Source organism: Eleutherodactylus coqui, chromosome 13, assembly GCF_035609145.1.
Source record: "Eleutherodactylus coqui strain aEleCoq1 chromosome 13, aEleCoq1.hap1, whole genome shotgun sequence".
In the NCBI taxonomy this organism is placed as follows: Eukaryota; Metazoa; Chordata; class Amphibia; order Anura; family Eleutherodactylidae; genus Eleutherodactylus; species Eleutherodactylus coqui.
In genome coordinates this window covers 37291107-37312832 of record NC_089849.1, presented here as the reverse complement: position 1 = coordinate 37312832, position 21726 = coordinate 37291107, and the positions used below count along the sequence as shown (strand labels likewise).

At 47.7% G+C, this 21726-nt stretch overlaps 1 protein-coding gene and 1 pseudogene across 1 annotated transcript in view; one reads left to right on the top strand and one right to left on the bottom strand.

The window, feature by feature from the left end:
- Positions 1 to 553: 553 nt before the first annotated feature.
- IFI35 (interferon induced protein 35) overlaps positions 554 to 21726 on the bottom strand; it is a 44803-nt gene continuing 23630 nt past the window's right edge. The window contains exons 4-10 of the mRNA XM_066586409.1: positions 11028 to 11186; positions 7328 to 7435; positions 5550 to 5694; positions 5341 to 5447; positions 4245 to 4431; positions 3952 to 4061; positions 554 to 2659 (exon numbers count right to left, since the gene is read on the bottom strand). Coding sequence (XP_066442506.1) covers positions 2450 to 2659; positions 3952 to 4061; positions 4245 to 4431; positions 5341 to 5447; positions 5550 to 5694; positions 7328 to 7435; positions 11028 to 11186 — 1026 coding nt within the window. The 3' untranslated portion in view covers positions 554 to 2449. The remainder of the gene's footprint in view (positions 2660 to 3951; positions 4062 to 4244; positions 4432 to 5340; positions 5448 to 5549; positions 5695 to 7327; positions 7436 to 11027; positions 11187 to 21726) is intronic.
- Positions 14820 to 21581, top strand: LOC136587987 (catenin alpha-1 pseudogene; annotated as a pseudogene).

Sequence of the window (21726 nt, the reverse complement as noted above, 5' to 3'; positions counted from 1 at the left end):
TGATGAAGAGGTGGTTCACTTCAACACGCATTACCTGCTGGTTTTCAAGAAAATTTTCTTCCATTCTACAGCACTGGCATCTTCAATTCTTCGAACCTCATCAGCCATAGGCTGCACCCGAGCCCGAACCGTTTCACCTCACTGCGATCAGAAAATCTCCGACCTCTGTGTAAGGGCGCATTCAGACGACCGTATATCGGCCGGGTATTCACGCCAGCCGATATACGGCGTCCCTCTCTGCTGGAAGGAGGCTGGAAGAGCCGGGAGCAGTGCTCTGAGCTCCCGCCCCCTCTCTGCCTCCTCCCCGCCTCTCTGCACTATTTGCAATGATAGAAGGTGGGACGGGGGCCGGGCTAAGAGAGGGATGCCGTACATATATATAAATATATATATAAAATGCATTTTAAAGGTTACACCAAGTACATTTGAGTGTGAAGTGAAACAACCAAGGAGACGTGTATTTTTTCTGCCCTTTTTACGGTTTATTATGCCAATGCACTGAAATGATTGCAGTTCCATTTTAGTACTATATGAAAAATCAGGCTACAAAACATTGAGAAAATACTATTTATTATTGGTGTAGTGCCACAATTCTGGCATAAGTTGTACCTTTTTTGGTGTAAATCGATTTAGTCAAATTTACTGTTGATTTGCGCCATAAAGAACAGATGTTACGCCTCATGCTCCACAAAGTATCTGATAAATGGAGTGGGGTGTGAGTTGAGTGAAGTTTTTGGATTAAAGAGTTGCAACTTTTTAAAAAGTCACAAAACATGTCACAATCTCACTCCAATAGGTGGATGACGTACAACGTGACTCCATGGAGAAGATTCATTAAACAGTCTAAATGAAAAACTGTCTTAGTTGCAACCAATCAGAACTCAGCTTTCATTTTACCAGAGCAGAATACAAAATAAGAGCTGCGCTGTGATTGGTTGCAAGGAGCAACTAAAACAGATTTTCTTTTAGACCGTTTCATAAATCTGCCCCATGCATATCTCTAGAAATATTTAAAAATGATACATTTGTCACATTTGTATGAAAAGGTATGGGACCTCTTTGAGAAATGTGTTTTTTTAGCATGAGGCTAAACGATGGGGAAGATTAATGAAGTTGTCTTAAGGGAAAACTGTCTTTGTTGCCCATAGCAACAAATCACAGAGCAGCTTTCATTTTACCACAGCAGTTTGAGAAATGAAAGCTCCACTGTGATTGGCTGCTATGTGCAATAAACACCGTTTTCCTTTAAGACAGCTTAATAATTCTGCCCCTATATGTTTTAGCTATTGTGATCCACTCCAGAGATGGCTCACATTACTTAAAGGGGTTGCCCAGAACTTTGGTCATTTTTCTTCCATTGAAATGAATGAAGCTGAGCTGCAATACCACTCGCAACCTGCGGACATGAGAGGTGCTGGTTTTTGGAAGGCAACAGCCATGCTTTTCTAATCCAGAACAACCCTAGTTTCACACACAGTGTAAAAATTACGTTGTAAATACGCATAAAAATTCTGCACCAAAAACCACAATGAAATCTGCACATTTCAAAAATAGTCCGAGTTTGAAAAATTTGTGTCCGATTCTTAGAAGAGATCAGGACATGGAAATGACACGGACCGGGTGCTGTCAGATATGAACCGTGTGCGACACAATCCAAGATGTGTGAATACAGCCTAAATGCAGATTCCAAGACCGATACATGGAGTGGGAAACCAGCCTAATGATTATGTTGTGCGACAAGCAAGAGTTGTGACATTTGAAGCAGCAAATCTTAACCCTTTGCAATCCAATTGTAGATTCAGGGTTTCCTAGGGGGCTTTTTCTTTCTGCCATTATACAATGGCGACATCTGCTGGCTAGAGCCAGTACTGCAGTATGTGACATGCCGGAGAGGCCCCCGACAACATAGCGGCCAGTAATATATAGTAAGAATACCCTGCCGGACATCTTCTAACATCGGAGCTGTAGAGGCTACAATCAGAATGTAGGAAGACATCAGACAATGAGTTGGAAAGGGTTAAGAGACTCACTACAGTCACGGAGCTCATCATGGCCCGCAGATGAAGCACGTAAAATTAGTAAAAAAGTTGCATGCATGTATACTAAGCTAGACACTGGTTTAGGCTATGGGTGTAGCCCACTTCAAAAAGACAACATCCATATAAATGAGCTGCCAGTATGTAGCATTAGGGTGTCTCTGGGCACACCCAGTATATCAGCTACACACTACTATTATAGGAATAGACTGCATTGTTATCTGTTGGAAACATTCATTGATCTTCCATAGCTCCCTCGCCCATTGCTTCACAATCATTAACCCTATGCAGAGACATTTTGCATTATCAAAAGTACGTAGTAAGATCCCAAATCAAATACAGATTCAAAAATTCTGATCTTTTCCAAAACCGGAATTATTTCAGGGTTCTGATACATTTATCTTTGCTGTGAATCACTTTTTTTGTGGGACGCCGTCTTCATCATCTTCAAACAAGGCGATAGTATTCTTCCCCAGTGGACAATAGAAAAGTTCCTGCACCTCTCCTCCACCGTTCGTGGCTTTTTGAAAGTGGATCGTCAAAAGATCCTTCAGATTTTCTTCATCCTTAATATCAGGAATCCCTGTGAGCAAGACTGTCCGGTTACACAGCAGTTTCTTCACCTGTAAAGTAGAGTGGTTAGAGTTGTCATCCTATGGTACAGCGAGTACACACCAAGTCTACGGACGCTAATGGTACAGCCTTTGTGCTGTGCTTTTAATAGGTGCAGCACCGTGTATGGTCATACAGTTTCTGTTAGCTAATGTGCCCCTTCACATTTGGTGGAGCTCAGCCGAACCTGTCAAATTTAGCATGAGTGATCTTCCATCTAATGTACCAACTCTCCCCTAACTGTAGATGTTGAGAAAAATAAGGATTGGGCATGTTGAATTTCAATATGCCTGATCCCTGTTCTCTCGCTATCTTTTCTCCTTTGGGAGAGCACCTAGACAGTGAGTGACAGTGTACCAGTGACATCCTGGGCTTAATGCTTGGAGATTAGGGACAGCAAATGTGTTGTGGCAATTAAACTGGTAAGTTCCTATTTCTAGTATCCCTGAGACTTCAGTTCTATGGCTGCTTCACCTAATATGTCAGGACTAGGGATGAGCGAGTATACTCGCTAAAGCACTACTCGTTCGAGTAATGTGCTTTAGACGAGTATCTCCCTGCTCGTCCCTAAAGATTCGGGGGCCGCCGCGGAGCGGGGGGGGAGAGCGGGGAGGAACGGAGGGGAGATCTCTCTCTTCCTCTCTACCGCCCGCTCTCCCCTGCTCCCCGCCGCAACTCACCTGTCAGCTGCGGCGGCCCCCGAATCTTTAGGGACGAGCAGGGAGATACTCGTCTAAAGCACATTACTCGAGCGAGTAGTGCTGTAGCGAGTATACTCGCTCATCCCTAGTCAGGACCTAGATTGTCCTTGAACATTTCTCTGAAACTGTGTTTGCCCCAACCCACTCAACTCCTAGGTGTCTCCACACACTTTTTGGGTGCTCTCCTTAAGGAGAGACAATACTCCTATTGACCAACATCACAGGCCTCTCAACAGCCAAGCCAGAAACCTACTGCACACTAATGAAGGTCAAAGACCCCGAAACAGCTGTCTGTGCATGGAGTCTGGCTTTGCTTTCAATTCCTGGTTATTGTTACAAGGCTTGTATAAAGAGTCTAACATTGACTTGAAGAAATGCTGCCTTCCAATAGGTGGCACTGCAAAGGTATTGTTCCATCTCCCTTATTTGCATATTACCTAGAGGAGCATGAATGGCCTATTAAGTCTCATCACTCACCATCTAGATGCTCTCCCTAAGGAGTCTAATACTTGGCATATACTGTAATTCTTTGTATCTATGATCTTGAATAGAGAACTATACATAGCTATCATCTCTGAAGTGTACCGCCCCCATCAGCTTACCTCATATCTTGAAATGTCACCATCTAAAGATGGAGATACACAGACTCGGTGAGATTCTTTACCCCCAAAAGGCACATAAAACGTCTTTTTTTCTATCAGCTGTGGAGCAACTGCAATATATCAATGAGAGAACTAAGAAGATGGAGAAGACAGATGCCAGATGCATACACTTTTAGAACTGCGATTCCCTATACGTGTGGGGACTGTTGTCACAATCTGATCTATAATGCTAATACTACGAGTGGGTAGACCTGATACAAACACGGACATTTTTCCTATATTATATTCCATACCTCCTTCCTTAGCAAATGTCAGAATGGCGCTCCTGGAGTCAGCGAGAAACTCTCTGTTCTCCACTTCTCCTCCACCATTTTTCGTTTTGCCAAAATATAGCTCTAGCTTGTCCAAGAGAGTTTCTTCAGATATGTTAGCTGGAAGACTAGATACTAGGATCTTCCGGGGGCTTCGGCTCATATCCATCTGTGTGATAGGAAACAAGATCCCAATTACTGCAGTGATTTCCCCAAGAACGAATAAAGGGGGTGTTTAAGAGTTTAAAGGGGTTGTACCAAGATCGACTTTATCACCTATGCATAATCTAGATGATAAATGTCCGATCAGTTGGGGGTTCTCATCACGGAGACCTCGATTGATCCTGAGAACATGGGTCCCAGGTCACGTCATGCCACTCCTCAGTGGGGGCTTACTGCATTCCCCACAGTGCGGAAGAGAATGAATGAAGCAGTGGTCGAGCATGCTCAGTGCCACTCCAATAATTTCTACTGTGACTGCTGGAGATACCCAAATGCTTGTACTCTGCTATTTCCGTCAGCTCCATTGAAATGAAGACCACTACTCCAATTAATGTCCATGTCCCTGTGGGTGGGTTCAAGGAAGCCTGCAGTGATGAAAAGAAGGTGACAAGGGACTCCTGTTCTCTGGATCAATGAAAACTTCCATCAATCAGACTTATCACCTATCCTGCGGACAGTTGATAAAAGTCAATCTTGGTGCAACTCCTTTAAGAAATTGAAGTAGCCGTAGGAAATGTAATGCTGCTCCAGCAGTTCCCGACGGCCTTTGTTTACTGTCCTAGAGTAAAGACAATCCGTACATCCATGTGACAGCAATCACTAGCCTCAGCAATGCTACTAGCATGTATGGAACCACCAGTCATTGACTGCAGCGGTCCTATGGATGTACGATAGGCCAGCGCACCAAGATAATAAACAAAGATTGGTAGGGACCACCAAATCAGCAGCACCGGAGCTTTAACATGTGAGTAATATTTGGGGCACCCCTCTATTAACTCAGAATTCCCTAAAGCAGACATCCCCTTTAAGCCTTGCTTGCAAGCAGGTCTCCACCGAAAGACAAGTCATTACTTACACTGAGATTATCCAGGACCACAAGTTCCACCGGCTCGGCCGTCACATTGATGTGGCACTCCTCAATCTCTACCTGGTGATGCTTCTTCATAATCAATCTTGCAGCCACTATGAAGGCGAATGGCTTCAGTTAGCAGGACTATCCTCCGATTGATGCCTTTGCCTGGATTACTATTTACACTACAGATCTTTATTTCTTTTCAGCCTTACCCGATGGTTCTTCGAAGACCACAAGTGCGGTTCCTCCTCTGACAGGATATCTAATCTGATGAGTGACGTTTATCCCACTTCTGGGAATCTTGTCGCTCACTCCTCCTTTGAAAACCATTTTCCTCTCCACTCCGGAATTGCAAACCTGCCAAGATAGTGGGAATGAGAAGTCTGGGTTTCCTTAATAACTTCACTCTATTAAGACCGTATTTACAGGGTCAAGTTTATGGCGTAAATTCTGTGCGTTGCAAGACGCGCAAAAATAAAACGCATTATTTGCAATGGGTCTGTTTACATGGCGACTTTGCCCTTGCAGCCGGTCTGTGAGACAGGAGAACCGCAGCATTTCATATATTCGTGCGAGTCTCACATGAGAATAGTAGATGCAAATGTGCAGCGTCCCGCACATCACATACAACACAAGCGCGATGTCCGTGTTCTGCGTAATTCGAGGGGGACTCACTATCGCCGGGTAAATATGGCCTAACTCAACTCGGAGTATCTTTTCATTAGCATTGAAAGGGAAAATGACATCAGAAAATGACTAGAGATGAGCGAGTATACTGGCTTAAGGCAATTGCTCAAGCGAGCATTGCCTTTAGCGAGTATCTCCCCGCTCGAGACGGAAGGTTCGGGTGCCGGCAGCAGGCACGGAGCTGCGGGGGAGAGCGGGGCGGAACGGAGGGGAGGTCTCTCTCTTCCTCTCTCCCCCCCGCTCCCTCCTGCTGACAGCCGCTACTCACCACTCCCCCGCGCCGGCACCCGAACCTTCCGTCTCGAGCGGGCAGGTACTCGCTCATCTCTAAAAATGACCTATTGTATAAATCAATTTTTCATCTTAAACATATATTTTTTTTAATTATTGTTGTTTTTTTTTTTAATTTTCAATATCTCTTTTTTTTGCCTTAAATTTTCTGCGCTGCCCCTTTGCAATGGCGTGTATACACGCTGTCCATACGCAACGTAATTGTGTATGGGCGCATGTATCTACGCAGCCATAGAGAACAATGGGCTCTCATGCGTGTATATACGCAACAAGAAAGGGCATGCTGCGTTCTCTTTTGCGCTTGCGTATTACACAATCCTGACACGCAAATGTGATCAGAACTGCATAAGGCAATGTAATGATTGCCTGAGAATGACCGCGTATCACATGGGCATACAGCGTAATATGCAGTAATCATATGCTCTTGTGGGCCCGGCCTTAAACAGATACGAAAAATGGAAGATGTTTCACCATCTTGTCTACGAAAAAATATAAAAGACACATTCCTTTTACAGGGCTGTCCAAGCAAAAGAAGTCATTCCCTATGTACAGGATAGGGGATAACCAGCGAATTAGCAGGGGTCCAACCAGTGTGATTCCCACTGATCCCAAGAACAGGGGTCCCAAAGGTCTTGGCATGAATGAAGCCACAGTTGATCATGCCCACTGCCACTCCATTTAATCAATGAGACTGTCGGAGATAGCCAAGAACTCTGCCATCTCCGGCAATCCCAGGTAGATAAATGGAGCGGTGGTGTGCGTGCTCACTGCCACAACATTCATGCGGGGACCTTTGAGATTAGTGGAGATTCCAGCGCCGGACCCCCCCACTGATCAGCTACTTATCCTCTATCCTGTAGGTAGGCGATAACTTCATTTGGTGAGACAGCCTCTTAAAGGGACTTTGCACTGATATCCTTGGGATAGGCCATTAGGGTGTGATTGGCGGGGTTCTGATCACGTGACTATATTATACCTGACCCAGCACATAGCAGATGATGAGGATACTCACTGCTCCTAGCTTCTCCGTTTCCTTTTCTAGATGTAATATCTTCTCCTTCATGCTGCATTCTTCTTCCTTCAGCTTCTGGTTCTGCTCCTGCATGCTTTTTAATTTTTCCTACCAAGAGAATAAATTCGGAGGTGTCACATGATCACAGAGGTTTGCGCCCCATCCACGGACTAACTTTTCTACTACATTTGTCTCTGTCTTGCTCACTCAAAGTAGCTTTTAGGCCTCTTTCACACAGGCGATCGCGATATTGGCACGACAAAATCGTGCCGATATCGCAGCTTTGCTCACGCGATTTTGGAGCATCAGCAATGCTTTTTCTTGAGAGTAATTTTGCATCGTATCGCTGCTGCCCACGATAAAATTGCGCTATTTTTTATAGCAAAAGTCAATAGTTGCAAGGAGGCTCCATAGGGAAACATGGGCTACAAAAAATTGCAAATTGAAGCAAGATAGAGCATTCAATGCGATGGCTGTGATTGGTTTATCAAGCGCTGCATTGATTGGCTCTCGAGCTCCAGGGCTCAGCCAATCAGAGCCAGCGCTTCCTGGAGGTGGTATTTATGTATCCCTAACCAGGAACGGCGGCTGAAAACTGCAAACAAGTGTGGCGGAACTGCGAAAGGAGAACATGTATTGTTTGTTTCTTTTTAAGGGCAGCTAAGGCTTATTTTTGGGGTAGGACTTATATGTCAAGCCCCTCGAAATTCCAGCAAAAGAGCTCTACATAGTCGCGTGACAAAATCGCGATACGGCTGCGAGGAAATGCAGCGATATTGCACAGAGATTGCAGGAACAGAGTTGTGATAGCGCTGCGATTTTCTCGCTGTCGTCTGTGAGAAAGATCTGACATTCAGTTGGATCCCGTAAAAATGCAGCGAATACGAAGCTGCAGGCGTATTCACTGCATTTTTACGCATCTTGCCTGGAAACATTGGGTAAAAAATGGTGACATCAATTGGGCCTTCTTGCAGTTTTTTTTACAAGCAGAGTGTAAATATGGATACAACACGCGCATTAAAAAAAACCATGCATATGCACTACATAAACTCCGCCGCGAATCCGCCCCATGTGGACATACCCTAATGAAGTCGGACAACAATGCATAGCTAAATCCAAAGAAAAGGCTGAACAGACCAAGCCACTTAAGGACTCGAGCGCTGTGAGTTAATACTTTACAAGCCACAGCTGATCCGGGAGTCATGCATGCCTGAAGCGCCACAAACACAGGGCCTGGTATAAATAGTGCGAGCACGGTCTGCCTCCCCACCACAAGTTAGTCATAGTCTCTGTGTACAGTCAGTGATCGCCTGGGCTTGCTCGGATGACTCACTTACAGTTTGCCTGCGCAGCATTCACCTTCAGTAAACAGCTGGCAGACCATTCGGCTGCAGAAACTCCAACCAATCGCTAGAATAAGGCCATTTTCAAGCGACCAAGAAAACCACGAGATATTTGTGCGCTGCGCAATGCACAAATCTGAACGGTGCACATATGAGCGGTGTGATGCAGCACGTCCTATCTTTGTGCGTAACCTCACATTGCATCGCACATTGTTTTTAATTGGCCCAGCAGCATCGCGTCTGCGATGCCAGGTTTCAACATTGAAAACAATGGGAGAAACTCCGCAATCCCCCGCTGCGGCTGTCAGACAAGGAGGAGGATCGCTACTTCCCCTAAGTGATGCAAGGCGGTTTTGATATAAAACTGCCTCGCATCCTCGGGGAAATCGCATGTTAGCAGCCCGATATCGCATTCACCCATGTGAAGTTAGCTTGAGCCAGCTAAAGCGCTCAATAGAGCTGTCACTGCTCGCTAGCTGAAGACAGCCCACTGACACTCTATTAAATTCGTCTTCGGCTAGCGCTCACATGAGTGTTTCCGCTGATTTGTAAATTCAGAGTGTTCCTTTAGGGTGAATACCCACTCACGTTTTTCTTGCGCTGCGTTTTTTAACGCGATTGTCAGTGGGAGTTTCTAATGTTAAAAACTAGAGATAAGCGAACGTACTCGTTTAGAGCAATTACTCGATCGAGCATCGCTTTTTTCGAGTAACTGCCTAATTCGGGGGGCGCCGGGGGTGAGCGGGGGGTTGCAGTGGGGAGTGAGTGGGGGAAAAAGAGAGAGCTCCCCCGTGTTCCCCCCACTCCACCCTGCCGCGCACTGCCCCCCCGGCGCCCCCTGAATCTTTTCGCCTGAGTAGGCAGTTACTCGAAAAAAGCGATGCTCGATCGAGTAATTGTCCTAAACGAGCACGTTCGCTCATGTCTATTAAAAACGCATCCCAAGTTGGTGCTGTGCTATTTTTGTGTGATGCGTTTTTAACATTAGAAACTCCCATTGACAATCGTGTGAAAAAAAACGCGCAAGAAAACCGCAAGTGGGTATTCACCCTTACTCTAGAACTGCATTACCACAACATGGATCACATGATTAAAGATTGCAGTGTAGTCCTGCAATTAATAAAAGTGAATGCAGGTTGTGTTGCAACTCGCATGTAGCAGCCACTGTGACCTACAGATGGCAAAAAAATCCAACCTTGCTCAAGATTTTGGGTTCAGGACTTCTTTTTTGAGGCCCAGCGTGACCTGCATGGACTTCTCTCAGACTGGGAGATTCCAAGGCTACACTGTGGTCTTGGTCATTATGTACCCTCAGGGCCCTGTTACACAGGACAGTTGTCAGTTGCTGAAGTGCCCAACAGTCGTCCCAACGATTAGCTCTCCCCTGCTTTCACATAACAGAGGAGTGATAATCATTCAGTGAATAGAGGCGGAGCACACCGGAAATCATTCCAGCCCGTCTGCCTCCATTCACAGTGAACAGGCAGTCATTCATAATTGAACTACTGCCTGTTTACACAGACTGATTAACCTTTACATTTTTATGCCCGCAAAAAATGAACAACAAGCAAACTAAATATTTTGTCTTCTTCGGTAGTTGGAAGGTTTAAGACCCCCTGCGCACGGCAAAGCCGCATTCCGCAGTGGAGTCCGGTTTGGCCAGCAGCGGCACCCACACGTACCTGCTGTCTTCTCTTTTGATCTGTACTGCGGATGGTCCGCACGGCGAGCTGACATGAGCAGTTCATATTTTTTTCTAAACTCCTGCTTTTCACGTGGAATCCGCGACCTTTCCGCAATTACATTGTGGAAGCGCCGCGGTATCCGTGGAAAAATTGGAGCATGCTGCGACTTTTCCTCCGCTTGCGGAAACCACAGTTGGTTTTCGCAAGTATGCAGGAAGAATCGATGTCCCATCGCATACTATGGGCGCTGCTGTGGATTCGCGGTGCGGACGCCCGCCGCAAATATCTGTCTGTGGGCAGGAGCCCTTACACTGAACAATTATCACTCATTTCCGCAGGATCTCGCGGTAAACCGAACAATAAGCATTCGGTGTTAAAGGGGCCTAGCCTTTATCTCCTTGCCAGTTTCCTGTAAATGTGTGTATCATCCTTAGAGATACGCTGCATCCTGGGACAATAATAATGATGATGAATCTCATATAACGGGCAAACACTGCGCCAACATCCGGCTTCACCACACACTAGTGCAGTTTTCAAGTTGATTGTTAATGGCTGCTGTTTACTGGTGTAACAACCAATCAACCTGAAAACAGCCCCAATCTGCAGTAAAACTGTATGTGACACAGTTTTGAGCCTTTCCATGTGAATTCCCCCCTTGACACGCATCCTAACCTGGAACTTCTGATCCTGATCATACATGCTGCATTCTTTCTCCAACAGTTTTTTCTGCTCTTTTTGTGTTCTCTCTTGTATCTTCCGAGCCAGATCCTCCGCTTCCATCTTCTTCTGCTTCAGCTTGGTGATATCTTCCAACAGAGTTGAATGTTTCTCCTAAGACAGTACACATAACGGTTACTGATCGGCAACCGCCATGAACATGAGACATCTGTTTAGACCGCTATGATATGCATTAGTCAGAGCCAATCAGAGCACAGTACATTACTATAGGGGCAAGCTGAATGAGGGAAACAAGTCACGTTACAATCCCACAAAAGGTAACAATGATTTCATGTATGATCCATCAATCATCAACAGCAAATGAGACTTTGGATGTTCGATTTTTTTTTTGCCCTTGTATATCAAAGCTAAGGCCAGTGGTTGGCTACATTGGTCATGTGATCTGTTGTGCCTGGAGGAGAGACGAGACTCAGGGAACAGGAGCGGCAGGGAGTGGGTTGGGGAAAGAAGCAGATAAGCATATGTTCATTTGTTATTTTATAAGCAGCTGATGGGCATCTAGAAAAAAATGTACCCCCTAGACAACCCCTTTAATCGGACTCTTTACAGATTGCTGTATGTGTGCTTTCCCATATAGGTCTATGCATTCATTTCAATGGGGCTGACAGAAATAGCAAGCGCTTTGTACTTGGCTATCTCCCGAAATGCCATTGAAAATTAATGGAGCCGCACTGCACATGAGCAACCGCAGCTCCATTCAATCTCCTCCCCATTGTGGAGGCCGCAGCGAGGGGGAAGGGGAAAACGGGACAACTGTTCTCAGGATCAGTGGGGGTCTCAGCGGTCTGACCCCCACCAATCCCATAGCTTATTACAATAGAACACCACTTTAGGGTACTTTTCCTCACTTCCGAAGGTTTCACGCTATCAGCATATCCCGGCACTGGGTGGCCTGTAGTGAGTGCCGCGCCACTGGTCAGGTGATGCAGGAATGCCATCCCCTGAGCAGCGGAGGTCAGACAGAAGTAGGACAGGCTCTTCCAAATACACTAATGCAAATCAATGTTGTATGCTGTTTTTAAGGCCTGCTTCACACAGGTGACACGGCGTCACAGCGATATTGCATCGCTGGTCAATGCAATATCGCTGCGATTCCTCCCGCAGATTCAGCGATTTTGTAGTGCTTCAAAGTCGTGCAACTTTGTAGCACCTCATGCGAGGATTTTCACCTAGAAGTGCTCTCCTGGGTTCCGCCGCAGCTTCTTCTCAGTCCCTGGCAGTCTTCTTCATCTCTTCTAGCCAGGGATTGAAAAATCCCTGCCTCCTGGATGCGGTGCCTGTAATTGGCTAAGCGTCAGCCAATCACAACCAGCGCTCGATGAATGGCTGTGATTGGTTCATCGGGCGCTGGCTGTGATTGGCTAAGCATCAGCCAATCACAGCCAGTGCTTCCACGAGGCGGGGATTTTTCAATACCCAGCCAGGAGAGATGAAAAGAAACAGTGCCGTGGACCGAGAAGAAGCAGCGTCGGACAGCGCTTCTAAGGTGATGTATACAGTTTTTTTGTTATTTTTTTCCTGCAGCCAGGGCTTAGTTTGATAATAGGATTTCCTACGGTCAAAAACACGAAAATCGTGTTTTCATGCGATACAACAGAGAGGAAGGCTCCTTAGGGAAACATGGGCTATAAAACCTCGCGGACATATCGTCGGACCTGCGAAGTTTTTGTGTCGGGATGTTGCATGCTACAAAACCTCACATGTGTGAGGGAACCCAAAGGAAAGCAGGGGCTTCACATACATGCCATTTGTAGCATTGTAGCAACGTGACAAAATCCCCGGTGTGAAGGAGGCCTAAGGCCTTATATGGGTGTAAGGTCCCATTCACACAGGCGTGTATTCTGCCCGTATTATAGCTGTATGTTTTACGGACGTCATATGGGCGGCATACAACACCGCTCATTTGCACAGGTGCACTGTTTTCACGGACTAATTTTCGAGTTGAAAAAACAAACCACATTCTGACCTATTTGTGATCTGTACTTCTGGCCTGAAAATGACCATCAAAGTCTACGGGACTGCGTAAAAACAGCAAATACACAGTTGTGTGTATCGCGTTTTTTAAACACAGTAACAAGAGACCGTGGGGGGCGGGGTATCATCAATTGTGCCTTCATGCTTTTTTTTTTCATGCACGTGAAAAATGTAGTGACAATGGATGCAATACGGACATACAAAGTGGGGAGGAGAGGGGGGACGTGCCTGCTGCTGGGGGGGGGGAGCGGGAACATGTGCCTGGCGCTAGGAAGGAGGGGCAACACATGCCTGGCGCTGGGGTGGAGGGGGGGGAACAAGTGCCTGGTGCTGGGGAGGAGGAGGAGCACGTGCCTGGCGCTGGGGAGGAGGGGATTTGCCTGGCGCTGGGGAGGAGGGGGCGGGACACACGTGCCTGGTGCTGGGGGGGGGGGGGGGGAGCAAGAACATGTGCCTGGTGCTGGGGAGGAGGGATGGGGACCTGCCTATAGCTGGGTAGGAGGGGCCGGGACACACGTGCCTGGTGCTGGGGGGGGGAGCAAGAACATGTGCCTGGCGCTGGGAGGGAAGGGGGGACGTGCCTGATGCTGGGGAGGAGGGGGGTACGTGTTTGATGCTGGGGAGGAGGGGGGTACGTGTTTGGTGCTGGGGGGCGGAGGGGATGTGCCTGGCGCTGGGGAGGACACACGTGACTGGTGCTGGGGGGGCGGGGGGTTGCCTGGGGCCACGCACGTGGAGGGGGGATGTGCAGAGCACAGATGTGCGGAGATAATCTGACTCTTTTTGCCTAATTTTAATGCAGTGTGGAAAACTTCAAAAGAGGATTGTAAGCCCGGTCTGACACTTGCCGCTTTTTACTGCGATCAGCGCAGCGTCCCGCAGCACACCACTGCCAATGATTTCAATGGGGCCCCGCAGACCAGCGCTCCAACGTGTCGTTTCTATCGCTGATTCTCACGCGGTCTGTTCTATTTTTCTTTGCTTTTTTCACAATGATGGGGTGCGTTAAAAAGCGCTGACAAACGCTATTCAAAAACACTGCTCGAAATCACAGTAAAAGGCTGCAGTTTTTGAGCAGCGTTCAACGGAAGGCATGTGTAAGTGGCCTAAAGGTAGCGGCCGTATACCAACTGTACATAGCGATACCGCGATCTCATTACCAACACTATTACTGACAGCTTATATCGCAGCAGACGACGGGTTCCCTTTAATTGGACAAGTCTCACTTTTAGTATTCTACACACTGTACATCCAGTAAAGGCTGTACGTCCAGGGTTAAAAGAACATAGCTGCTTTCTTCCAAAACAGCGCCACCCCTGCCCATAAGGCTGTGTGTAGTATTGCAGATCAGGTCCACTGAAGTGAATGGGAACTGAGCTGCAATACCAGACACAACCCACCGACAAAGGTGGCGCTGTGTTTGTAAGGAAGCTGCTGTTTCTCTAACCCTGGACACCCCCTCCTATCTTTACTCTGAGGTCACTGTTCCTTTAAGACAATTACTGGGGCGTAGACCTCTTGAGGGAACAGTTCCCTGAGTGTAACGATTACTTCCTGTGTGTCTGTAGGACTACAAGCCCCAGCATGTCTGCTCTCTGTACACGCTCCCGTCCCCGCACTGCGCCCTCTCCCACCCCCCCTCGTGTTCTGGGAGCCGCCCGCGGGTGTAGCTCATGACGTCAGGGGGCGGGACGGGAGTGGAAGGTGGGGGGGAGTGAGGTGAGCCGGAAGTTCCTGCCCTCATTGCCTGGATAGGGAACAATACCGGGGTCGGGGTGGAGTCTCCCCCGCCGCTCTCGTGCAGTAGTTTCTCCTACCCGCACTCCCTCGTCTTCCCCGCCGTGGAGCGCACACACCTCGCTGCAACCATGAGCGTCAGCGCGGCCGACATCAACTTCAAGTGGGACCCGAAGTCCCTGGAGATCCGCACGCTGGCGGTGGAGCGGCTGCTGGAGCCGCTGGTCACTCAGGTCACCACCCTGGTCAACACCAGCAGCAAGGGCCCCTCCGCCAAGAAGAAGGGCCGCTCCAAGAAAGCCAAAGTGCTGGCCGCCTCGGTGGAGCAGGCGACGCAGAACTTCCTGGAGAGCGGCGACAAGATCGCCCGGGAGAGCCAGTACCTGCGGGATGAGCTGGCGGCCGCCGTGGAGGATGTGCGCAGCCAGGGGGAGCTGATGAGAAGCGCCTCGGGGGATTTCGCCGACGACCCCTGCTCCTCGGTCAAGAGGGGGAACGTCGTCCGAGCCGCCCGCACCTTGTTATCTGCCGTCACCAGGCTGCTGATCCTGGCAGACATGGCCGATGTCTACAAACTGCTGGTGCAGCTGAAGCTGGTAGAGGAGGGCGTCCTGAAGCTGAGGAATGCGGGCACTGAGCAGGACCTGGGCATCCAGTACAAAGCCCTGAAGGCAGAGGTGGACAAGCTGCAATCTATGACTGCCAAGCGCCAGCAGGAGCTCAAGGACAGTGGGCATCGAGACCAGATGGCAGCAGCCAGGGGCATCCTGCAGAAGAACCTGCCCATCCTGTACACCGCCACCCAGGCCTGCCTTCAGCACCCCGATGTAGCTGCCTACCGAGCCAACCGAGACCTGGTCTACAAGCAGCTCCAGCAAGCCTTGACGGGCATCTCCAATGCTGCCCAAGCCACCGCCTCCGAAGAGACTCCGGCCCAGCATGGCGGCGAGCTTGCCATCGCCTTGAATAACTTTGATAAACAGATTGTGATGGACCCCCAGGGTTTCAGCGAGGAACGTTTCCGACCCTCCCTAGAAGAACGTCTAGAAAGCATCATCAGCGGCGCTGCCCTGATGGCCGATTCGGCGTGCACCCGTGATGACCGCCGCGAGCGAATCGTGGCTGAATGTAATTCGGTGAGACAAGCTCTGCAGGATCTGCTCACGGAATACATGGGGAACGCTGGTCGCAAGGAAAGGAGCGACACCCTCAATCTCGCCATAGATAGGATGACAAAGAAGACCAGAGATCTGCGCAGGCAGCTACGGAAAGCAGTGATCGATCATGTTTCGGACTCGTTTCTCGAAACCAACGTGCCCCTTCTGGTCTTGATCGAGGCGGCCAAGAATGGGAATGAGAAAGAAGTCAAGGAGTATGCCCAAGTTTTCCGTGAACATGCAACCAAATTGATCGAAGTGGCCAACTTGGCCTGCTCCATATCAAACAACGAAGATGGAGTTAAAATTGTCCGCATGTCTGCCAACCAGCTTGAGGCGTTGTGCCCTCAGGTCATCAATGCCGCCTTGGCGTTGGCGGCCAAACCTCATAGTAAAGTAGCCATGGACAATATGGACGTTTTTAAGGAACAGTGGGAGAAGCAAGTGTTTATCTTGACCGATGCCGTGGATGATATCACTTCCATTGATGACTTCTTGGCCGTCTCGGAGAACCATATATTAGAAGACGTCAACAAGTGTGTCATTGCTCTCCAAGAAAGAGATGTTGATGGACTTGATCGAACAGCTGGTGCAATCCGTGGTCGTGCGGCAAGAGTCATCCACGTTGTCACTGCCGAAATGGAAAACTACGAGGCCGGCATCTACACTGAGAAGGTCGTTGAGGCCACCAAGCTATTGTCAGACGTTGTTATGCCACGGTTTGCCGAGCAAGTAGAAGCTGTGGCTAGTTCTCTTGCTGGTGACTCCAACCAACCAGTAGATGAGAACGAATTCATTGACTCTTCTAGACTGGTGTACGATGGCATCCGTGACATCCGCAAAGCCGTGCTCATGATAAGAACCCCCGAAGAGCTAGATGATTCTGATTTTGAGACGGAGGACTTTGATGTGAGAAGTCGTACCAGCGTCCAAACTGAAGATGACCAGCTCATTGCCGGGCAGAGTGCCAGAGCCATCATGGCTCAGCTTCCACAAGAGCAAAAGGCGAAAATTGCTGAACAGGTGGCAAGCTTCCAAGAAGAAAAGAGCAAGTTGGATGCCGAGGTCTCCAAATGGGATGACAACGGCAACGACATCATCGTCCTGGCCAAGCAGATGTGTATGATCATGATGGAGATGACCGACTTTACAAGAGGCAAAGGACCCCTTAAAAATGCTTCCGATGTTATTGGGGCCGCCAAGAAAATTGCAGAGGCTGGGTCAAGGATGGATAAATTGGGCCGCACTATTGCCGACCACTGCCCCGACTCTGCCTGCAAACAGGACCTCTTGGCCTATCTCCAACGCATTGCCTTATACTGCCACCAGTTAAATATTTGCAGCAAGGTCAAAGCCGAAGTCCAGAATCTTGGTGGTGAGCTGGTGGTCTCTGGGGCAGACAGCGCCATGTCCCTCATACAAGCGGCCAAGAACCTGATGAATGCCGTGGTGCAAACCGTGAAAGCCTCTTATGTGGCCTCCACCAAATATCAGAAGTCCCAGGGCATGGCTTCTCTCAACCTTCCTGCCGTGTCTTGGAAAATGAAAGCCCCTGAGAAGAAGCCCCTCGTCAAGAGAGAGAAGCCTGACGAGACCCACACGAAGATCAAACGGGCATCTCAGAAGAAGCATGTCAACCCGGTGCAGGCTCTTAGTGAGTTCAAAGCCATGGAGAGCATCTAACGACTCATTAATAGACCCTCTTCATTCCCGTTGCCCGTATCGTTATACGGTAACTATATCCATTGCCCCAAGTTTTTAGTTTATCAAACTTGACTACTAATGGAAATATTTAAAGGGACAGTCCATCTAAAATACCCCATTACCCCCTACTTGAGAACTTACACCATCTTCTCTTCTTGATTGATTTAGGAGTTCTTATGAGCCCTGCAGTGGAGTAACAACTTTTTGGGTTCCAGTTTATGAATATATTGACTGTTAACCACTGTGAATGCAAAATGTATGTGGCACAAAGATGATTTCCAGAATGACCGTAAAGTACCATAATCTTATTTTTTGGTTGCTTCTGCACAGTACAGATGGCCGTATGGTCTACTGGACCAGTATTCAGCTGTGACTTGATCCGGACGAATATTGGGTTCAGTGCATTGGCTTCTGTATTGGGGGTGGGTGCCCTTTAAATGTTATAGGTGTCTTGGGGGTAAAAACTGCCTATTGTGTGTTAATATAGTAACGTATTTATCATTTTCAGCACCTATATATATTTTTAATTTATTAACATGGTTTAGGTTTTTTTTGTTTTTTGGGAAGCAGTCTGCATTCATCTTGACAGTTGGAGCATGATGGGGATTGTACTTCACATGCTGCAGGCTACTAGTTAAAGGGGTTTTCATGGACCTTTACTGTTGATAACCTATCCTCAGGATAATCGTCAATAGTTGATTGGAGGAGGTCTGCTCCTCAGAATCGACGTCGATCATCCGATTCCGGGGCCCACTATCAGTGTTGGAAGCAGCTAGCACTGTCAATATTGCAGTGGCCCAGTTTGGTACTACAGGCACAGATTCAATTCAATGGAAACTGTGCTTCCAGTATCAAACGGGTCCGCAACAATAGTTTTATCTGCCTCCGGTGCTGTCCGCACCGACAGTGGGGCCGGCCATCAGCTGATCAGCAGATATCCCGATCAACTATAGGTCATCGATAGTAAAAGGCCCAGAGAGCCCCTTTAAGGTGTTGGAAGATGGGACTAGGTGTCATAAAGGTTAGCTTGCCATGCATTAGTAATGGGGCTCAGTTGATATGCTTTTAGTGTTGGGGAGAAGCGAGGGTATTTGGGGAGGGGGCCACAGAAGGTGTGGTCATTCTGGGACTTGTAGCGTTACAGCAGGGTGGAGACCTTCACTCTGCAATACAAGGAGCTACACCTAGTGACTGCAATAAGGGTTCACATAGTTTTAGAGGACACTAGTAAACTGTATATAAACCTCTGGTATTTCCGGCACAACTCTATAGCAATCCATATAATCTATGCATCGAGTAATAATCTATAAATATCATATGAACTGTAAAGACCCCATACTGTGACCACGTATGTTATTCAGGTGAGCGGTACAACGCACCAACGGCTTCCTGCTCGGATCTATAATAGCCTTATATTACACGTGCGTTCTGCGGGAAGCTCGCCATGCATGAGAGTCTTGGCAGCTGCTTATGGGGCTGTTACTAAGGGCTATTGCACAAGAAAATACATTTATTTTTAATCTTTCGTCACCAAAGGAGTTTTTGAAGTGGTTTATCATGCATATGTTTTAATCGAGAGGCGGCCATTTTGTGTCGCCGTGAGGGACTTGTAGATGGAGGTTGGGATCCGTTTCCAGCTTTATTACCTCCGGTTTATTCCAGCGTTGTACAGGGTGGGCCGCGGAAAGTTAGCCCGCCACTCTTATGAAAATATAATCTTTGTTGCCCCTAGCAACCAATCACAGCACAGCTTTCATTTTACCTCAGGAGTGTAAGAAATGTAAGCTGCAGGGTGATTGGTTGCTAGGGGCAACAAAAAACTGGTTCTCCTTACGTAAGAGTGGTGCGGCCTACTTTTCCACGGCCGCCCTGTACTTCGTTAGTGATGTCCAAGGTCACAAAATGGCTCCTTCAATGCCTTTTGACTTTCCGGTTTCATCGCCATTCCCTGTGGTGGTTTGACCTCGGTTTTAGGTTTTGCCTTTGTGTTCATTGAATGTCTGTAGGTGGCCGGGGTCGCCCCTTAACATGGATCATTTTTGAGTGATTTTGGGTTTCATGTGCTAACGAATACATCTGCATTAAAGGGGTCCTGTACGGCTAGTGCTTGCCTGAAGTAAGCAGTCTTGGCCGCCATGGTTGCCCGCTACAGTGGCACCTTTTGTAGGGAGTATGACTATCAGTGCTGTAGTCCTTAGGCCTCTTTCAGACGAGTGTATTGTAAATCCGTATTTGGCCCTTGTCTTGTTGACCGTGATACGGAGCTAATGTAAATCCATGTATATATTCACATGGCTGGGGTTTTAAAAACTTACGGTAGTATAACCTATTTTTGTTAGTTTTTTTGCCTCCATATATTCATTTTTTTGGTATCCTTTCTTATTGGGCAACTATAGAACGGTTTGCCCTGTAGAAAATAAATGCAGTGACAGCAAATACTGGTTACTTACGGTACAATGGCATCTTTAATATGTCGGTATTACAGTACGCTCGTCTGAGACCAGCCTAAGGGTACGTTCACACACAGCGGATTGCGGTGCAAATCGGCAACATTTGGTCCAGATTGATGTGGTTCTGCAGCAGACTTGATGAAAGGGTGAAGTCTGCCACAGACCCGCATCATTGGTGACTGGTTTCTGCTGCCCAAAACTGGCACCAATTTTGCTGTGATATCCGTATGGAGGTTACTGTACAGAACATGTCATCCACGGGAGACCACGACTGCTTACTTGCACTTTAAAGACCCCCATAGTGGGGAAAAGTTGTCAGAATCCGCTGATTTTAGTGGGACCACACAGATTTTCTGACATGATGTTGGGATGGGGGGCAGATTTTGGTCGTTGAAGTTCAACACCCGATCCTTTAGTTCTCATGGAGATAAGCCGCTATCATAACTGACTGTGGCTTTCTTCATTCCACCCCTTCCCTATGGAAAACACATGAGCGCCTGTCCGAACTGAGCCTTCATGTTTATGGGGGCATCGGGATGAATAACGGTCTGCTGAACCAGAGTTTAGCGACAGCTGGTGAAGGGGCAGAACTAGTTAACGTACAACCCCCTTAATTTTTGGAGAGTTGCACTGTTTCTGAATGCATCACTATATGAGGTGTTAATGTATGTAGAGAAAAATGGTGGATTTTGGAGCAAGTGCTGAAAAGATGGAGTGGTTGCCCAGAACCACCAATCAGCATTAGTTACATTATTAGTTAATGATTAGTGATCTGATTGGTTGCTATGGGCAACAAGGCCTATTGTGTTGGTACATGCAGAATCTAGTTCAACCTCTCCAACTATTCCATACATGTGCAGTGGTGACTACTGAAGCTCCGCAGCCGTGTACTGCACACTATTGGGAGTCCTGGTCCAGCTGCTTACCTCTTACATGTCTACTCGTTCTCTTTACATTTCACCACATGGAGTGTTTTACATCGTGTGTTTGCTTTAATGGGGTGATCCAGGCAGGAAAACCTTTTTTTGACGTGAGCAGAGGGTGGTGACAAGACCTAAAAGTCGTACTCGCCGCCCCCTGTCCACCAGTGCCTATTTCTCCACAGCTATGATTTCACGGACGCCAGAGACGCGACCGCCGCAGCTCTCATCAGCTCACTTTGGCTGGTGATGAGCTGCAGCAGCCGTGTGTAACCAGGTCAGGACATCCTTACTGGCTGCAGCAGCGGTAGAGGCCGGTGGGGGAATAGTCAGGTGCGGATGTCATATTTTATTTTTTGCCACTGTTCTCAGCTCACTTCAAAAAATGTTTCTTGTCTGGATCATCCTTTTTTAAAGCGGCCTTTTGTGTTTACTTTTATAACTTAAATGCTTTGTAGGGTTTTTAAAGTTTGCTCGATTTACTGTAATATTTGGGGACTTTATTTGTATGTTAACAATAAATAAATTTTGATTTTACTTAGGAAATGTGTGAATCTTTGTTTTTTGGCGGCACAGCTTGGGGAAGTGAGGATTTCTGTCACCTGATGGAACTATGACAGTTGGTGGTTGGGTACAAATATGGTGCCTCGAGTTGGTTCAGAAGGGGTGTTGGATCCAAAATAGGGAGAGG